Raw genomic sequence first — 21,145 nt, 5'->3', positions numbered from 1 at the left:
ACAGACAAACAAACAAACAAAAAAAACCCTTGCCAAGACTGGTGTCAAGTTGCTCACCACCAATTTTTATGAATTCATGTCTTTCAACAGTTTGAGTTAGTTGTTGTGTAGGTGTAAAACTGTGGTTTAGTTTCATGGCTTTGAATGTGGCTGTCCAGTTTTCTGCATGACATTTTTGAAGAGACTGTCCTTTCCCCATTGGATGTTCTTGGCTCTTGGTAAATGCCACTGGAATTTTGTTGGTAATTGCATTGAATCTGTAGATTGCTTTGAACAGTATGACATTTTAATGATACTCTTCCAATCCGTGGGCACAGAGTATCCGTCCATATATTTACATCTTCAGTTTCTTTCATCAGTTTCTTATGGTTTTCCTTGCATAGGTCTTTTACTTCCTTGATTAAATTTATTTCTAGCTGTTTAATTCTTTTTGATGTAATTGTTTTTTTTTTAAATTTTGGTTTCCACTAGTTCATTAGTAGTGTATAGAAACACAACAGACTTTTGTATGATGGTTTTGTATCCTGCAACTTTACTGAAATCATTTATTCTAATGGCTTTTTTTAAGATTTTATTTATTTATTTGATAGAGAGAGATCACAAGTAGGCAGAGCAGCAGAGAGAGGGAGGGAAACAGGCAGGCTCCCCGCTGAGCAGAGAGCCCGATGTGGGGCTTGATCCCAGGACCCCGAGATCATGACCTGAGCTGAAGGCAGAGGCTTAACCCATTGAGCCACCCAGGCACCTCTATTCTAATGGTTTTTTAGTGGAGTCTTTAGTTTTCTATATTTATTATGCCATCTGCAAATTGTGACAGTTTTACCTGTTTCTTTCCAATTTGGATGCTTTTTACTTTTTGTCTAGTTGCTACTATTTAATCTTTCAGTATAAAGACTATTAACTTCCCTCTGTGGATGGTAGAGAATTAGCCCTTCTCTCTTCCTTATGCTTTCTATCCTACATACACATGTGTACTTCCCATTCTCCACAACTTCCTAATAGTTGGGTTATATAAGTACTCAGGTTTTATATTACTATGACCACACAGGTCATACTGAGCTTGTTTTTCTTCTGCAATTATGTTATCCTCCTTTTCATTTGGTTCATTTTCCATTAGTACAAACAAATCTTAGCATCTCTTTAACTCCTCGTAGACCTCTAGGCATCCCATTTCTGTGCCTCTTCATCACCGCAAAACTTGGTGAGTCTGTCTTGCCCCACTTCCCTTCTCTCATCCTCTCTGTGGCTGCTAGCCACGCCAACTGGGCTTTTGTTTCTACCACTCTATCAGCAAGACTCTTGTCACCATTGATCCCTGGCCAAGACAAAGATTAAATCTAAGCATGCATTTTAGCCTTTCCTCAGCTTTTGAAGTCTTCAACCACTCCCCCCTTTACACACCTTCTGCACTTGGTTTATAGGATTCCATACTGACCTAATTTTCCTTCTATGTCATAGGTCATTCCCTCTGTTTCATGTGCTAATTCCACCCCTGCTTCCAGTTTTTCCTTAGAAATGCTTGAGTGCCCTAGGGCTCCCCTCTGTCCCCTTTCGGTTGCTTTCCTTAGGCTACCTAACCCCTTCCCATGGCTTCTATCAGCAGCTGTAGACTGACTGCAAAATGTCTGACTTTGGCCCAGAGCTTCATAGAACACTAGACTGTGTTAGATATCCAGTTGCCTATTCAACATCTTCACTTGGGTGTTTTTATAAGCATTTGGCCATAGCCAAACTGTACATTTCTTCTCCCTACCAGCTTCTCCAGCCCATTTCCCAGTTGTAGGACATGGCACCATCATCCAGCTGTTCAGGCCAACTACCTATTAATGTTCCTTGGTTTCTTTCTTCCACATCCAGCACATCACTACCTATCAGAACCCTTTTAAGTCTGCATGTCCCACAGCTCCACTGCTACAACAACCCTCATATGTTTCCTGCCTAGGTTACCAAATGCACTTCCTAACTGCTCTCCTCAATTCCCTCCTTCCCTAATCCACCCAGCATCCCCTAGAGCAGTCAGAGAGAGATGAAATCAGATCATTCCTTCTGCTGCTTAAAACCTTCCACTGGCTTTCTGTTATGCCTTGAATTAAACCCAGACCCCTTCTTTGAAGCTTGCAGCGCCCTTCCTGATCTGAGCCTTGCCCACCATTAGCCTCATATCCCCATCTCCTTCTGTTTCCTGGGCATGATGGGTTTTTTTTTTTCCCTGCTGCATCCTGTTTTTTTCATCCAAGCTTTTGTTACTACAGAATGCCTTTCTCCTCCACTGCCACTTTCTCACTGTTACTTTTTAAAAAATTTTTTAAAATTTCATTTAATTTAATATTTAATTTATTTTTTTTGCACTTTAATATTTAATTTAATTTTTTTGCACTTTTTTGCAGTGATCCATAATTCGTGGTTTCCTTACTGTTTTGGTTCCAGCTTGGCTATTGCTTTTGATAGGATGCTCTTCTGACTCAAGCCAGAGCAGCACTTTTAACTTCATCACGTTCCTTTTTCATCTTCTCACTAGCACTTCCTGTACCTGAAACTACATTAATATGTTTTCAGAATTTCTGTCCAAAGTGTGATTTTCCCCCCCACTCTATGTCCTAGCCCTTAGAACAATATCTGGTACGTGGAAGGAATGTTGTTGACTAACAAAGGTCATAAGACAAAAGAATAAAGCAATGCATTTTGAATGTTTTGTTTCCCTTATATATTCCCATTCTCCATCAGGAAATAGAGAAAAACAATTCTAACTAGGGAACTTGCATTTGTGGTAGGCAGCATTTCAGAGCTTTAATCGATCCCTACCGTGTTCAAATGGGAGGACCCAAAAGAAGCCCATTGGAGGTAAATTGTATGACTTTGGGATAACCTGTTTCTTTTCTCCGTATCTCATAGAGAAGAGTTGGCCACCAGCTTTTTATGAATGTTGTGTGTTATGTCATAAAGGTTTACATCATCAACCATATTTGGATTTAAAATATTGTTATTATGTAACAGTTCGCTTTTTGAATGTATTTAACTGGGAATAGAATCAAGTGTGTGAACAGATCCACCATCAAACATGGCTTCAAACTTTTAACTGATTTTCCTCCAGATGATATCATAAAGGGAGGTAATTTTTTACTTTTATCTGTTGGTATAATTTTTAAATTGTTATTAGCTCCAAATTACTGGAAATATTAGACTAAATAGTAACGGGGGGGGGACTGGATAAAGAACTTAATAATTTTTGGGTAACAGAACTCTTTAATTGTATGTTACTCGCATGTATCTGGCACTTATCTCCCTGCCAGTGTCCATGAAATTGATGACTCCTTGGCTAACCCTGTTAGCAGAGTTTCCAGAGTGCTCTTGTGCTTAAACCATCTATTTGGCTTTGTAGTTTTAGCATACGACAGCTTTTAGTGCTGAGGAAGTAAGGTCCTATGAAATAAGGAAAATTTAACTGGGGAGAGGGTAAGTGTGAAGGTGGGTCTCTGAACTGCTCCGGGAACTGCGTCTTGTCCTGGCCTCCTGGGGAAGGGGTGTGTATGGATGGAAATAGGCAGTCAGATTAGCTTGGATTGACCTGGGTATTTTGAGACCCTCGTGTGTCATGCAGATGGTTTTCAGTGGATTATTTTATGTATGTATGTATGTGAAAAAAAAAATTATATATATATATATATATATATACACACACACACACACACACACACATATGGTGAAATTTCTAAAGTGGCAGGTTCTTCTTTCTTACCCGTCTCTGGATTCAGTGCTTTCTTGAGTTCTCCATGTAATTGCTTACTTAGACCTCTCAAACATTTTTGTGCTCAACTTCTTTCCCTTTCCTAATCTGATTCGTCGAGATTGTCTCAGGTTACGAACTCAAAGTTAGGAACTCTAAAAGAGAGACCTTAAGCTCTGCAGGAAGAATCCTTTTAGAGTTTTTAGTCCCCAGATAACTGGGGATGTATTTTGCACAGGTGCTTTTTTTAAAGCTGTTCCCCACCTACTCCAGATTTCTGTCATGTGTGTGGCCTGACTAATAACAGTATTGAGCCAGGTTGTATGCCTAGACATAACCACACAGCTGTTCTCTGGGCTCGGGTTGAAAACCGAGGGAGGAGCAGAGGAGAAACCAGGGTGATGGCAGCAGTTTGAAATATTCAAAGTGAAAATACGTGATTCAAGGGAGAAGAGGCTCTGCCACACTCATTACCTCTGATCTTCAAAAAGCCTTTATGTATTTAGTCTTGGATACAATGGTTATAGGCCTAGAATAGAGATGCTCCGTTTGATTTCTTTATAATACCCTCCATGTCTGTATTTTAACAGGGCAGTCCTGTACCGTATCGAAATGTTAATTCTTTAAGGGAGCGAATGTCTGCCTTCCAGTCAGCTTTTCACTGCATAAAGGAGAATGAAAACATGATCGACCATCCTGAATTCTCAGAGGCTGAAGGAGAATTCAAGACAACAGGCTCATGTAAGTAAAAAGAATTCAGTGAGTTTGGACTTCTGTGTTTATTCAGAGACGCCTGTGAGGTATAAAAAAGATTTAGTTCCACAGTGTGAAGGCAGTCTTTTCTGAGCAGAGCTGTATTTTTAAATGGAGCCTAACATTTAAAATTTGGGAAATTTCACACAAAAATTTGGATTTCTGGTTTGTCTCGAAAAAAACCTGATTTTTCACTCATTCCCGAGCCTATAATTCCACATGGCCACAGTGGAGTTTTGTGTGTTAACATGGCAGAGCTGGTTGGCTTGTTTTATCTTTAGAATGAGGGAAATTTGAACATTTAAACCTTGATTTTTGGAAGTTGATTATTAAGCTTGGCAAGCATTTCTATGAATACCAAACACTCAGCCCTGATGTTATAAACAGATATATCTAATCTGGCATCTTAATAGCCTGTTCTCTTCTTTACCATAACTCACTTTTTCCTATCACTTCTGAGTTTGCAATCAAAAGGCATTTGAAATGCCAGAATTGAACAAAGTTTTGACATTACCATAATCATCATAACCATTCCTCGGTGCTTTGCACGCTGAGGTTCCACGTGATTTTGTTTTGGTTTCTTGAACCAACTTCAGGTGCATTTCAACACCTCCTCACGCACAGAGCACTGTTACTCAAGTCCCATTCATCTACCTCCCCAGTGTGTGACCCACTCTGATGTACTCGTTTGTATTTGTAGTTTGTAACTTACCTATTTTTCACTCCTGACCTGTATTTTAAAATATTTTACTGGCATGATTGCTCTAGTTCTGCAGATGACCAAATTCACTTTTTGTGGCTGGGAAGAACTGAGGCACATTTTGGCTATATGTTTCATAAAACCATACACAGTCAAAGCAGAACCAGTATTAGAACATAACCACATCCTTTAAAGTGTTCAGAAGAGGGGCCCCTGGCTGACTTAGTTAAGCATCTGTCTTAGGCTCAGGTCGTGATCTTGGGCTCCTGAGATGGAGTCCTGTTTCGGGCTCCCTGCTGAGTAGGGATCCTGCTTCTCCCTCTCTTGCCCCTCCACCTGCTCACATGTGTTCTTAAATCTTAAATCTTAAAAAAAAAAAAGTTAAAAAAGAAGGTTTCCTTGTATATTTTAAAATAGTGAGATACTATATCAGAAATAGAAATACATATTAGTGTATCTTTGTACATTTTTAAAGTCTAGAAAAAAATTTTAATAATAGTATCCTTTTAATAGTGATATTCTCTTATCTTTCAGCTAGATTTCTTCTGAATAGAAAAATGTACTTTTAATTGATAAAATATTTAGATTCAAGCACTACATTTTACTGAAATTATTATGTGCAAAATTTAAGAGTGGTATAGTAAAAGAAAATATTTTTGCCTGTATATAGCCAAAAAGGAACATCTTGGTGGATGTCAAGAGTCTGAGTTCCCCGCAAACTTATCATCCAAGCGTCGAAGGATATCCTCTCAGAGTGGCTTTGATGAAAATCTCACGGATGCGGTTCATCTCCAGATATTCCATAGTGCCCCTTCTCCTGATACAGGCAAAATGTGTGCTGTTGAAGCTGCATCTGCAGATTTTTCCGAGGTAATTCACTGACCAGAGTCCTAGGAAAATGAAGCTTTGGTTTTTCTGGCTGGACACTTTTAACATTGTCAGAACCCTTTTCCAGCTAGGGTACCTTGTTTTTTCATATTGTAGCTGAGTTTTCAATTATGTTGTGTGTGTATGAATCTCCTACTTGTTAAATTTTTTTATTGTTAGCTTATTGGTTAGACAAGTTTTGATGAATATGTTGCTTTTGGTTACAAAAAAACATTTAATGAAAATATTAAGCCCTGTGGTCTTCTGCTTGCCAGCTATCGTTCTAGATACTGATGGTACAGCTGTGAGAAAATCATGGTCCTCCCCTCGAGCAGCTTTTAGTCTGCTGGAGGAAGCAGAAACAGGAGCACATTATTTACACAATTGGCAAATGTGCTGAAGATTCTCTCTGGGCTGTGCTGCTCAGGTCTGAGAAGTCTTGCACTTGGCTTTTCTGCCTCTACATGCTTTATGACTGGTTAGGAAACAGGGTGCTGTTTAGCAATTTCTCCTTCGCTCTGCTCACTTCTTTCAAATAGGTGTAGGGATTTTTGTTGTTTATGACTACCTAAAGCCTGTCAAGATTATCAAAAGATCTTAAGCTCCATGAATTAAATACTACTATTGAGGAATCTTGACCTTCACTCACATGTAAACAGGAAGCTGGTTCTCTCATTATTGGCTTTCTGTGCTTTACTTCTGGTGTGACATAGCTGGTTCCCATATCTTTAGTTAGAGCAGACACCTGACACCATTAGATCTGAAACTTTTTATCTGTAACTTCTCTGTCGCAAAGACTCAGAGCATATTCTGTTGATCTGATTTGGACTGGCATAATAAATGTTTGATAGTAAGATTCTTCAGGGCCAAGTAGGTTTCATTTGTAGCTTACAGTCACTTAAAATTTCTGCTCCCTCTCTTTTTTTCTAGTTGATAGGAAATTATCAGCCGGGAAAACCAATAGTTTTTCATCAGCACTTTGGGCATACATCATGATTTAGAAATGGTGTCCACATTAATAGGAATGTATTTTCTATCCTAGCCGTTAATGTTTTTCCTAGCTATTGATACCTTTTAAAATAATTATGTAACATTTTTTATTATTTTTTTTTTAAGATTTCTTTATTTAAGAGAGAGGGGGTGGGAGAGAGCACAAGTGGGAGGGGTAGAGATGGGGAAAGAAATCTCAAGCAGACTCCACGCTTAGCATTGGAGCCCAGTGTGAGGCTCCATCTCATGACCCTGAGATCATCACCTGAGCCAAAGCCAAGAGTTGGATGCTTACCCGACTGTGCCACCCAGACACCCCCATTCTTCATTACTTTTGAGAATTTCCTCTTTAAAATTAATCATTATAGTTTTCTAGACTTCTAATAGGCAATGAAACGTGCCCTCCAGACTTCCTAGGGAGCTGAAATTTGTTCAGTAGGATGTTTAGGCTGCAGTTACAGTGTTTTTAGCTCCATCCCTGTATGCTTTCCTAACAGCTAGGTAGTGACTGGTTTAAGATCAGATTTCTAGGTAATCTGTAATATTTTAATCTTTATAAAGATCTCAATACTCAAGTAAGTAATAAGACTTAATATTTCTTTAATTTTATCCCCCTGCCAAGAAATCTTTTGAATCTGGTTTAACACGGTCTGGATATTTAGTTGGAGAGTCTGTTTCACTTTCCAAGCTCACAGAGGCTTCAAGTGGTAAGTATTTAATCTTTCGTAGTACCTGTGCCATTTCACCTATTGAAATATGTGTTCAGTAGACATTTGTGGTTGGTTTACTAATCTTTGGGGAAACTGAGGCAGCACCCTACATTTTAGGAGCTCTCGGTCTAGTAGAAATGTTTCAGAATTCTTGTATGAGAGAGGACTTTTTTTTTTTCCTTAAACTGCTGCTGGTAAGAGTGAGATATTTCCAAGTTGACAGAATCTGTTATTTAAAAAAAAAACAAAACAGCATGTCTTGGGGGACCTGGGTGGCTCAGTGGGTTAAAGCTTCTACCTTCAGTTCAGGTCATGATCCCAGGCTCCTGGGATTGAGCCCCCACATTGGGCTCTCTGCTCAGTAGGGAGCCTGCTTCCCTCTCTCTCTGCCTACTTGTATCTGTTTGTCAAATAAATAAAATCTTAAAAAAACAAAGCAAAACAGGATGTCTGAACATATAACATGTATTTTGTAAGAGAAAACACTTCCATGTGTGTTGTTTTGTTTGGTTTGGTTTTTGGTTTGGTTTTGCGTTTTTTGTTTTTTGAGGATTTTTTTGGTTTTTAAGTGTGGAAAGGGACCAATGTTCAAAACTTTCCCCAAATCAGTATGCTGGTATTGTGTGAAAGTCACCAGTAAGGTATTAGGCTTACTATCAGCCTACCTGTGTCTTTATCTTTAAAGTAAAACTTAAAGACATAGAGTTAGGTCTTGCATTTTTATCCATTCCAAGAGCCTGTGCCTTTCCATGGGGCACTTGGTCCATTAGCCTTTCAAGTCATTATTGATATGGTTTGATTTATAAATCTACCATTTTTTTCATGCATTTTCTGTTCCGATTTTTGTTCCTCTGTTTCCCTTCTCTCTTTTAGAGGTTTATTTGAAATATTCTTTTTGGAAAGCCAGTTATCCATTACCTTTTTTTTTTTTTTAAATATTTGTTTAAAAAATTTTTTTAAAGTAAGCTCTCATCCTCAAGTGGGGCTCAAACTCATGTCCCCAAAATCAAGAGTTGTGTGTTCTACTGACTGAGCCAGCTAGAACCCCCTACCCATTTACCTTTCAAACTATACCTCATTGTATCATTTTAAGGTTACCTTAGGGATTGCAAAATACATTCTTAACCTTTCAGTCTACTTAGAGTTAATGTTGTACAACTTCATGTAAAAGACAGTGTAGTATAATAATTTATAAAGTATATATTTATATTCATTATCTAAATGAATATTTACTGAATGAATAAATAATAATAAATAGATGACCAAATACACGGTTTTCAGATAGATTTGGTCTTCCTCCACAGTTCCTGAAAATACACCTATAAAGGTGACGTGATATCTTACTACTATTAATGAAAGTGCCTTTGGGACCCTACCCAGTGGTGGGGAGCTGGTTGCCAAGAGGACCAACTATGTGATTGGAGGGTGGAATTTTAAGCCCCACTTCTGACTTCTGATGAGGGGATTGGGGCTGGAGATTGAATCAGCCAATGGCGTTACCATTCATGGCCATGAAATGAAGCCTCCATAAAAACTCAGAAACACAGGGTTCAGAGAGCATCCTGGTTGGTGAACAAACACATGGTAATGTGGGTAGCGTGTTACTTCTAAGAGAGGTCATGAAAGCTCTCTACCTCTTCCCCAGATCTCTCTTTTGTTCCATCATCTGGCTGTTGATTGATATCCTTTCTCATTTCTTCTAATGAACTGGCAAACACAGTGGTTCCCTGAGTTTTGTGAGCTGCTCTGGCAAATTAAAAGAACATTAAGAGAACCTCTTGATTGATAGCCACTCAGTCAGAAGTTTAGGTAGCAATCTGGACTTGTGACTGGTGTCTGAAATCTAAGGAGGAGGTTGTTGGAACCTCCAGTCTATAGCATGTCAGAGGCACCAGTGACAGCCCAGGACTTGGGACTGGCTTTTTTTTTTTTTTTTTTTTTTTTAATTATCTGTTTATTTGAGAGAGAGTGAGAAAGAGCACACAAACAGGGTGAAAGGCAGAGAAAGAGAGAAGCAGACTCCCTGCTGAGCAGGGAGCCTGATGTGGGGCTCAATCCCAGGACCCAGCTGACTGAGTCACCCAGGTGCCCGAGACTGGCATCTTAAATGAGTGAGGGATGCTCTTGTTGGACTGAGCCCTTGACCTATGGAACCTGATCAATCTCTGGGTAGGGTCAGACTTGGATTGAGTTCTTGGACCTCCTGCTGATGTCTAAGAATTGCTTGGGGGCATTGTGTGTGGGAGAATCCCCTTCCCCCAAGCTGGAATTGGGTCCTGGAACCAAAAAAGAGTTGGTGTTAGGGGAAATAGATCCAGACAGTTTGTAAAGTTTCTATTTCCTCTCTGCCCACCCATGTCTTTTATGGTCCTTTACACTATTGATAACCTCTATATTACTTTTATATTCATTTTAAATCCTACACTGTTTTTGCTTTACACATTATGTTTCGTGCAGTATTTTTTCTTTTATATCAACATACATACACTTAAATAATTAGATATAATTTAAAGTTGAACTGGGCTTCATGTATTTGTATTTGCTAAATCTGACAGCCCTACTATGAATGACTGAGATAAAGTTCCCTGGTGCCCCTTCGTTGTCCCTGGATGCTTCTGTCATGGAGAGAATGAAATATGTCCAAAGCAAATGGGCTGGGCCACTCACCATCACATGTTCATGCCCCTCTGAACAAGCGTCTGTTCCCTCCCCCTCCCTTCCTGTTCCAGTAGATCCTCTGTGCTCTGACCCAAAGCCCGTCCCTTGAGGGTGATCCCTTGCCACTTGGAGGACCTCCTGCCTGAGGTGTTCCCTCTGTTCTGAGTTGTTCACTTCTCCCATTAACATACAGTGTGCTGTATTATCTCCCTTCTTAAACTGACCCTTGTCCCGGGATTTCCTTCAGCCAAAACCACATTTCCTTGCTTCCTCTATAGCAAAGCTCCCTTTAAGAGCAGGTGGAGCTCTGTCTCCTCGCCTCCCATTCTCACTTGCACCAGCTCCTAACAGGCCTTGGTCACCTCTTCATTGCTATCCCTTTAGGCATTCTCACCAGACCCTCTCCCCAGGGCCCCAGCACGGCAGGCAGAGCTGCCATTGCCCTCCCTAGAGGAACCATTTCTTCACTGGGCATCGGGACGCCGTTTTCTCTGGTCTTCCTTGTTTTACTGACCATTCCTTATTTGTCTGTTTATTTTCTTCTCTTACATCCTTTAACCTTGAAGCATTTGAGTGCCCTGGCTTTAGTGCTCAGGCTTTTTCTCTCTGCATTCACTCGCTAGGTGATTGTGGACGTTCCCACAACACTAAATGCTACTTGTATGCTGTTGACTTCAGAATTTAAATACCCGTCCTTGGCCTCTTCCCTGAACTCTGAAGTGCTCAACTGCCTTTTCTGGTCTCCACAGGGATGTTTAATAAACATCTCAGACTTAGGAATTAATACTCAAGAAGATCTTGACTATTTTTCCTTCCCCAGTCTGCTCATCTCTGGGTTGTTTTTTGTTGTTTTATTTCATCTCAATAAACCATCCTACCATTCACCCAGCTGCTTGAGTCAAAAGCATTGGAGTAACTCTTGCCACCTCCCTTTTAAAAGTTAAACTTCCGGGCATAACGAGGTGGCTCAGTTGGTTGTGTCCGGCTCTTGACTTTGGCTCAGGTCATGATCTCAGGGTCCTGGGATTGAGCCCATGTTGGGCTCCATACTCAGCAGGGAGTCTGCTTGAGATTCTCTCACTCCCTCTCCTGCTAGCCCTCTTCCCACCTCTCTCCCTCAAATAAATAAATCTTTAAAAAAAAAAAAAAAAAGAAAAGTTCAATTTCAGTCCCATTAACAAATGCTGTTGGTTGTTCTATCTTGACAATATAGCAGGTGTCTAACCAATTCCCACCCCCTAACTGTTATCATTGTGGTCCGGGCTCCCACCTTCTCATGCCTGGATTGTTTCGTGTGTCCTCTTATGTGATTGCTCTGCTTCCATTCTTGCCAGCCCCCCCTCTTTGGAGTCTTCTACATGGCGTCCAGGGTGTCCTTTTAAAATGCTAGCTATGCTATGTCACTCCCCTTCTCAAAATCTTTCATTGACCTCCCACCCTACTTAGAATGGGACTCAGTCCATACCGGACCTAGTCCTTAGCCTTCTCTTGGAGCTTCTTAGCTCTCTTCTCCTTTTCACGCTGTTCCAGCCACACTGGTCTTGTTCTACCTCTATGTGTCCAGTACATTCTCATCTCAGTTCTCTGCACTTGGTTTCATGCATGTAAGGTTCTTCCTTAGATACATGCATAGCTCACTTCCTCACTTCATTCAGATGCCTGCTTGATCCCTGAACACCTCCAAACAGCAACTTCCCCCTCCCACCTTATCCTGCCATATCCCTTTAATTTTGATATTATTTCCTTTAAAGGAATACATTACTACTTGTTACCTATACATTTTGTAACTTTTTATTTTGAGGTGACTTAGAGTCACAAGCAATTGTACAAAATCATATCTAAAAGGATTTAGTGTTGTCCCCCCGACCCCCCCAAATTCCCCAGGTGGTAGCATCTTGGGTAGTGGTCATACAATATCCCAAGCAGGAAACTGACACTGATACAAGCCACTGACTCTTTCTCAGATTTCCCCAGTTTTACATGCACTCATTTGTGTATATAGTTAGTTCCGTGTACTTTTATCCCCTGTAGACTTATATGACCATGTTGCAGACAAGCTAGAGAACAGCTCCAGCATAGGGGTCCCTCTTGCTATGTTCACCTTTAATAGGTGTAGCTCCCTCTTTCCTTCTACCACTCCCGGGTTTTATATTGTCTGTGTGTACCCCAGAGTATGGGAGATTTGTCTGTTTTTATTGATCATTGTCTTTCTGGCACCTAGAAAAGAGCACCTGTCACATCATAAGTGCCCAATATATATTTGTTAAGCGTCGATCATAAGGAAAGGCTCTCTTGTGAGAAAAAAATATGCAGGAGGAAGCCTTGCCTTGTTTGAGAGCACACACAACATGCAAAATTTTTTTTTTAATCATCTCTCTCCTCACAGCCCATCTTCTCCCTCGCACCACCCTTGCATCCTCAAATGCCTCTGACTCCAGCAATGAAATTGGTCCTCCTTCATTGTTCAGCTCAGGTTAGTTTTCTGGTGCAAAGCGCAGCGGTCATGAGTGGAGGCCTGGGCACTCTTCTAGGATTCATGGCAGCCAAAACTCCTTGCTTACCTTTACCCTCAGGAGTTAGATTTGAATTGAAAACTATGGCCAGCGCCACGTGTCTTCTTTATATATTCAAGTGAAATTCCAGATGTTCTGCCCTAAGGTGGATATTTGGGGTTGGACTTCTTCTAATGTGTTTGTTAGTCTCTTTGCAAATGCACGGTATTTTTGGTGTAGAACACTTGATTCAGATGTCTTCCACCTCTCTTGTTTACATGTTCCTTTGAAGGAGTCATGGTTGCCGAGTGTATAGAGGGCAAAAGATCAAGGGATGCTGTTCCACTTGACAATTTGATGGAAGTGAGCACAGACACCACTCCTGAAGTCAGGTCCCTGGTTACTTCACAGTGTACGAGGGACGTTTCATCCTCTGAGACCTTTGTACTTCGTTCTGTGCTAAAGAAAACCTCTGTTAAGCTGTTTCCAGAGGGCCTGCAGGTAAGTTTAGAGCTCCTTTTCCTAAAGCAAATTGAATAAATATGCATTTGGGCTTGAAGCAATTTTTGTGAATTGTTGTATATGTCATACTGGTTTCAAATGTTTTCCCCTCCTTTCCTTACTTAGAGCACTGTGCAGAGTTCATTCCTTTCTTCTTTCCTCTTTCTAAACTCAGCATAGAATATAACTTGACAATTTGATATATGTAGACTTTATTGTATGAGAGTTTCATAATTATTAATGTGTGTTAGTTATTTCCGCCTAAAATATTTGGTCTCAGAGATAGCTTATTCACAGGCCTGTATGTTTCTCTAAACTCAGCTTGGATGAATGAAGAGTAGGTTGATGGGAACTAGCTGGCATTTATTGAGTCTTTTAAAATTGTATTTATTTATTTTTTTTGAGAGCGTGCATGCACACAAGTTGTGGCAGGGAGGGATACAGGGAGACACGAGGAGAGAATCTTAAGCAGACTCCACGCTCAGCAGAGCCTGATGCAGGATTTCATTTCATGACCCTGAGATCATAACCTGAGTCGGATGCCTAACGGACTCAGCCACCCAGGCGCCCCTTATTGAGTATGTCTATGGACAATTCTGGCATAGATCATGGACATGCAGTCCTAGTACTCTAAGGAGAATATTAGCCCCATTTGAAGTAAATTTAGGCTTGAGGTTATTAAACGAACCCAGATAAATCTGATATAGAAATCCATGGCAGGCTATAAACTCTGAGAGGTGGAGAGAATGGGCTCTGGAGTCCCAAGTGCCTGGTTTCAGATCCTCACTCTGAAGTTCAAGAGCTGCTGGGCCAATTATGTCACCTTTTTATACCTTGGCTTCCTTCTAGTTCACAACTAGTCTTGTGAACGGACAACACTAGTAACTACCTTACAAGGTGATTTGAGCATTAACTTCAATAATAATATGAAATTAGCACCAGTGCCTGGCAAATGAGAAGTTATTTTGTTTTCAGTCCACAGGCATTTAAATATATAACCAGGCCTACACATCTGTTTCTAAAGCCAAAAGGAGGTAGCCATCTTCTATTGACATGAATAGTTATGGTCACCGGTTATCTTAAACATTTTAACAGTTTTTCCGATCAAAGAGCTGATGTGGGTTTCTATGCAAAACTGCTTATTCATATCTTGTATTCGTTTTATCTTCTCCTCAAACAGACTTAACATCTTCATGATCCATATAACCCTTACTGATTAACAGCATTACATAGCCAACAACAAGTCCTACCACGAAAATTTTATGAAGATTTTTATGATCAATGATCTTTTCACTGAGCTCTCTAAAGTTTGTAGGTGTATACAGTTTGAGTCGTGAGCTAATTTTTGTGGTTGTTTTAATTAACGATAGCCTCAAAGTTCTCAAGAATTTTGTTTTCTGCATTCACTTATTTCATAAATAAAGGCATTTCCCTGATCAGGAAGATGAAATGGACTTGAGAGATAGTTGCTCAAGGAGGCTTGTTGGGGGCAGGACAGATGCTGAGAGAAGGTGCTGTTCCTGAAATGGGGGCAGTGGAGTCAATGAACAGCCCTAGAGAACAGGAGTTTGTCCAGGGTGTAGGAAGCAGGTGATGAATTGGAGGTGACTCATGGAGCCCACAGCCCTGGCTCCCACCTGCGTCACTTGGGGCCCTATGTTGAGTGGGACCGTGTCTGGTGCTTCAGGACTTGGACTGACCCTCCCTCCCCAGCTTGCCAACTCTCTCAAGCTTTTGGGGAAGTATACAGGGACAGATGTTACCTTTTTGCCTTGTTCCAAACTCAAGAACTTAGAAAAGGTGTGGTTCCCATATTTAAAAGACAAAACACCCCATTATGCCATTTACCTTTTTGTTTTCTTATTTTCATGCAATTCTCATACCTGTAGATAGTTCTTTTATCTGACACCAACTGTGGTATAACTCTAGCCACTCACATTTTCCTGATCTTCATTTGCCAGATTAAAAATGATGGAATGAATTCAGCCCTTTTTATGGATTTCTGTTCTTTAATCTTGACCTAAAATACTGTTTACTAAAGTAATGTTTAGGGCATCTAGTTTTTCTTTGTTGCTCATATCAGTAAGCCAGAACAATTATGAAAGTAAATGTAATCTGCAACACTGCATAGTATCTCTCTGGGCAGACAGTTCAGAGTGGCCCTTCTTACCGAAGTGCATATGCATTTATATATGTAAAATTATTCATTTATGTTTATTTTGTTTAGGAACACTGTGACAATCTCTGTGATGACGGGACTCATCCAGGCTTAATCTCAAGTCTTGCAAACTATTGCAAAGAACAAAAAGCAGGTAAGAAATTCACATTTATTTTGAAGCTTCATGGTATCCTTTTCTTGTGAAATATTAGATCTACTATGTGGTAGTTTCAATGATCTGCTAAATGCCTTGATGCTTCTCACATTATATGGGAAGGAAGGACAGTTGCCTGGAATCTCTTTGGAGAGACAATTACTCTGTCCATTTCATCTGCCCCTTTGTACTTAATGGTACTACTTGTAAAGAAAATTGATATTTCAATTTTCTAAACTTCTGAGATACTCATGCAACATTTACTTTAAAATCTATTTTCATATTTTAGAACTACTTTGTAACCTTTTCCATTTTGAATTTCTTTTTTCTACAAACTATTTTCTATTAAATGGGTAAGAGCTGAATCTAATCATGTTAAAAGATTCTAGGATATGCATTTTTAGATAAGAAATATAGCCTAATATTTTTTAATCTACCCATTTATTATCTACAGAAGGTCAAGAAAATTGCAAAGTGCCAGCTTCTCTAAATATCAGGAAGAGGAAAAGAGTTACTTTTGGAGAGGATCTAAGCCCTGAGGTGTTTGATGAGTCTTTGCCAGCAAATACTCCATTGCGTAAAGGAGGAACGCCTGTCCGCAAAAGGGATTTAAGTGGTGTCAGTCCTCTGCTACTTGAGCAATCACCAGTTCCTGTGCAGCTACAGTTATCACAACCAAATTTTGATGACAAGGGGGAGAATCTTGTAAGTGTGAAAAATGTGAAACAAACTTGTTTTTATTTCCATCAGGCCTCACCTGTTTTGTGTGAATAATAATTATGCTTTGAAATCACGAAATGGACTAAACGATGTGTCATGGTATAAATTAATGCATTTTTCTAGGTAGGTTCCCTCCCCCGCAACCCTGTGCCTATCATGACAGGTGTATGGGGGATTAGCCGTGTTCTCATACTTGCATGACACCTTGTGCACTGCATATTTCATGACCCTAAATACAGTTGACTGTAGGATGTACCATCATTTTATCTATCACTAAGATAAGGGCCAGAACTGAATCTGTCATACACCGTGAATTGTAGGATATACTCAGATTTCAGAGGTAGAAAGATTTGAGAGAGCAACAACCTTAGAACTGATACAGTGTAAATACAAACTTTTTTCCTCTAAGATGATTTTCTGTAGGAGAATTACTGGATGAAAAATGGATTTTTTTTAACCTTTTTGATATATATTGCTGAGCATTCAGAAAGTGTAGTATAAAGGTTTTATTTTACCACACTTTGTAAACCTGGGTATTGACAGCACTTTTTAAAAATATCTCAATAAGAGAAAAAGATGACTTGAAAACTTTTAGTTTACTAATGAGGTTTGAACCTTTTTCCTAGGTTTATAAGCCTTTGGATTTCTTCTCTAGAGAATTGTCTATTAATCTTTACCCATTTTTATATTGGGGCCATCATTCATTCTCTCCCTTGCCTGTTATATTTTGAAATAAAAATATTCCATGTTCAGCCAAGATGGAGTTGGAGGGACCTAACTGACATTTTTGTAAGAAACAACTAAAAAAAAAAAATCTCCAGAAAACATACAAAACAGTGGTTCTCAGACATTGAACATCAGGAAGCACAGGATAGTAATCACCAAGAGAAGAGGAACAAATGGGACAAACTGCATAGGAACCCCAGCTTACTGCCTGGACTATACTTCCCAGGCCACAGCACAGGAAGGTTTTACCTTGGTAGAGCCTGGCAATCTCCATGAATTGAGAAAATGGAGCTGGGGTCTGGGAAAGCAAAGAAGGCTAGAGCTCATGGCAAAGGACCAGAGAGGAGAGAGCTGCAGAGATAGCTCTGGAGATCTGCAAAGGGTTCACTTGAGCCTGTAGCTGAGTACTGGTCAATGTGTGATTGTGAATAAACTGCCTGATTTCAGGGAAAGGACTATCCACATGGGGCAGAGGAGACAATCCCTAGAGCTTACAGATGGGCAGGAACTATTCCCACCAACATGAGTGGTTGAAGAAACCTTGTAATTCAGAGGGCATCAGATACTCGGGAGAGTATTGCCTCACTAGCAGGACATAATTAGACTAAAAGCCTAGCAGAGCTCAAAAGCAAACTTCGAAAGGACACAGCTTTCCTCCAAGCGACTTTACTGTGTTGTATAACCTAACTCAACAGAAAACTATTCAGTGTCAAATAACATTAAATTCAAAATGTCTGACATTTCAATTAAAAACTAATAGATGTGTAAGAAAAGATGCCCCCAGTGGGTAGAAAAACCAGTCAATAAAAGTAGACCCAGAGGGCGCCTGGGTGGCTCAGTTGGTTGAGCAACTGCCTTCAGCTCAGGTCATGATCCCGGACTTCCAGGATCGAGTCCTGCATCCGGCTCCCAGCTCCTTGGGGAGTCTGCTTTTCCCTCTGACCTTCTCCTCTCATGCTCTCTCTCACTCATTCTTTCTCAAATAAATAAAATCTTAAAAAAAAAAAAAAATAGACCCAGAAATTACACATATGGTAGAATTTGTAGACAAGGCATTTAAAAAGTTACTTTAACTATCTTTCATATGTTCAAGGTAGTGGAGCAAAGTTTGAACTTGTTAAGAACATGAAAGATACAGAAAAGATTTAACTTGAACTCTGGAGGTTATAGTCGCTGAAAATTAGAAGCTTCGGGAAGAAAAATATGTTGAATGAGATTAATAACACATTAGAGACTGCAAAAGAAAAGATTTGCAAACTTAAAGATGTAGCAATAGAAACTATTCTTGAAAGAGTGAAAACAACTGAACAAAAATAAGCAGTTGATGAGCCTGGGACAACTTAAGGTGACATAATATGCATATACTTAGAGTCCCCAAAGGAGAGAAGAGATCAGAATAGAAAAAATATTTGAAACATAATGGCTGAGTTTTCCGATTTGATAAAATTTAAAGCTCACAAATCCTCAAGTTCAAATTCCCAGCATAAGAAATATGAAATAATATGCAAAGACACATCATTACTTAGAAACCATGATATATGGCCTGGTACGACCTAGAACAAAAAGACCCATGACCCTAAAGAACAACAAACATGAAAGGCAGTCGAACTCTCATTAAAACTGCAAGCCAAAGGACAATGCAGCAGCATTTACTTGGAGGAAATACCAAAACAGTAACAACAAAACATATCAACCTAGAATTCTATATCCAGTGAAACCATCTTTCAAAACAAAGGTGAAGGACAGGCTTTTTTAGACATCTGGAAGCTGAGAGGATTCATTGCCATAGTGGGTTAGCATTAGAAGAAATGTTAAAGGAAATTTTTTAGTCGAAAGCAAAATGGCTCCTGATGGAAATCTAACAAAGAAATGAAGACCACTGAAGCTGCTAACCCATGTGGGCAAATGTAACAGACTTTTTTTTTTCATTATTAAACTCTATAAAAGATTCTTTAAAGCAAGGATAATGATAGCATATTGTTTGGTTTATAACATGTCAGTAAGAAATACAACAAAAATAATATGGCATGAAGGCTGGGAGGTGCTCTTATGCTTTACATAAAGCGGTTTGAGTTAAACATGTATGCTGTAAACACTAAAGTAGCTTAGAGGGAAATAATTAAAGCCTGTATTTCAGCATAAGAGACATCTCAAATTAATGATTCCAACTTCTACTTTAAGAAGCTAATAAAAGCAAATTAAAGCCAAAGTGAACAGAAGGAATTAAGATAAATGCAGAAATCAATGAAGTAAAAAACAAAAATAGAGAAAAAAATCATTGAAGTAAAAAGATTATGCTTTGGAAGATATTAGTACACTTCTAATCAGACTATTCAGAGAAAAAAATGAGAAATACTCAAATTACAATATAAGGAATAAAATGTGACTTGACCGCATTTTCTAACAGGTTTTAGAAGGGTGATACAGATAAGATAATATGGAAGTATTATGAAAAACTTAATGCCAATAAATTCAACAACATAAGCAAACTATTCCTTGAATAACAACCATTCCTTGAAAAACAACCAAATCTCACACTAGAAGAAATAAATGACCTCATTAGCTCTATATCAACTGAAGAAATTGAAGTTGTAGTTAAAACCTTCCCACAAAGAAAAAACTGCATGTCCAGATGATTTTGCTAATGAATTCTACCAAACACTTAAGGAATTCTTAATTTTATGTACACCCTTTCAAGCCAAGGAGGTAGAAGTAATGTTCAGTTCAATGTCAGCATTAACCTGCTACCATAATCAGACATTGTAAGAAAACTATCACCTCATGAACATAATACATAAAAAGGTACTATATCAACACCAACTGAGATTTAACCCAGAGATGGCAAGTTGGTTTACTATCTGAAAAACAGTCTATATTTTACCATATTAACAAACTAAGGAAACCATATGTCATTTCTGATAAGTACTCTGAGCAAACTGGTGATTATAGAAAATTTCTTCAAACTGACAAGTTTTATTTATGAAAAATCAATAGCTACCATGATAATGTTGATTATGTGGGAAAGAAAAGATTTGATATCTGCATTTGTATTGCCATTTTCCCTGAAGTCCCCCTGAGTAATACTGAAATGTTAGGTTGTGTTTATTAATGGAATATCCTATTTACTTTAATTAGTACATGTGATTTTTAAGTAAACCACAGAGTAGCTTATTAGTGCATCATTTAATATTTTATTTGTTGGACTGTAGTTAGTAAACAGTTTCATTAAAGATTGGTAAATTATTGTAAAATATTTTTATATTCAGTATGTTTATTTTGCTCTGATTTTTTTTTCTTAATCTTTTATTGATTTCCCATCTGTATGCTTACTCAAGTTCCATCTACAAAAATGCCCAAAAGAAAAAAAAAATTTTTTTTTTTTTTTGGGCACATTACATGTCCACTGACTTTAAGGATGTCTAATTTCTACTCTTGTTTTTCTTTGTTTAGGAAAACATAGAACCTCTTCAGGTATCATTGGCAGTTCTGAGTCCTGTTAATAAGTCTTCAATCTCTGAGACTCTCTCAGGTAGTAACTGTTTTTATCTTAAAATCAGACAAGTGTCATTTTCATTATGAAACTAAAACTTAACTTCCTTTTTAAAAAATTTTATTGTAACAATGCATACTTACTTTAAAAAACCATATAGTATAGAAAGCTTACAAGAAGTCTCTTGGGGCACCTGGGTGGCTCAGTCAGTTACATATCCAACTCTTTTATTTCAGGTCAGGTCATGATCTCAAGGTGGTTGAGATTGAACCCCGTGCAGGGCCCCAAGATCAACAGGGAGTTGGAGCCTGCTTGAAATCTCTCCCTCTCCTATCCCTTCCCTGCTTGCGTGCTTTCTCTCTAAAATTAATAAATAAATATTAAAAAAAAAAAAAAAAGTAGTCTCTTGCCCATCCAGGCCCCATACCTTGTAATCACCCACAGTTAACTTCCGTAGATGGTGGGCCCTGTTTTTCAAGTCCCTGCAGGCAATGGAGTTCTC

The 21,145-nt window shown here is 39.0% G+C and overlaps 1 protein-coding gene across 4 annotated transcripts in view; it reads left to right on the top strand.

Moving 5' to 3' along the window:
• The window catches only part of CDCA2 (cell division cycle associated 2), a 47,826-nt gene that overhangs the window by 10,087 nt on the left and 16,594 nt on the right, over nucleotides 1–21,145 (top strand). For 2 of the 4 annotated variants that reach the window (XM_059177782.1, XM_059177791.1), the window contains exons 5-12: nucleotides 4,315–4,465; nucleotides 5,848–6,047; nucleotides 7,657–7,741; nucleotides 12,789–12,875; nucleotides 13,187–13,395; nucleotides 15,623–15,707; nucleotides 16,162–16,412; nucleotides 20,604–20,682. In XM_059177782.1, the coding sequence (XP_059033765.1) occupies nucleotides 4,315–4,465; nucleotides 5,848–6,047; nucleotides 7,657–7,741; nucleotides 12,789–12,875; nucleotides 13,187–13,395; nucleotides 15,623–15,707; nucleotides 16,162–16,412; nucleotides 20,604–20,682 (1,147 nt within the window). Of the gene's footprint in view, nucleotides 1–2,970; nucleotides 3,108–4,314; nucleotides 4,466–5,847; nucleotides 6,048–7,656; nucleotides 7,742–12,788; nucleotides 12,876–13,186; nucleotides 13,396–15,622; nucleotides 15,708–16,161; nucleotides 16,413–20,603; nucleotides 20,683–21,145 lie in introns of those variants that run through there. The other 2 variants (XM_059177810.1, XM_059177800.1) reach the window with 2 other exon arrangements.

This window comes from Mustela lutreola, chromosome 1, assembly GCF_030435805.1.
Source record: "Mustela lutreola isolate mMusLut2 chromosome 1, mMusLut2.pri, whole genome shotgun sequence".
NCBI lineage: Eukaryota > Metazoa > Chordata > Mammalia > Carnivora > Mustelidae > Mustela > Mustela lutreola.
Note: the sequence above shows the minus strand (reverse complement) of the source record. Positions and strands in the feature narration are given on the sequence as shown.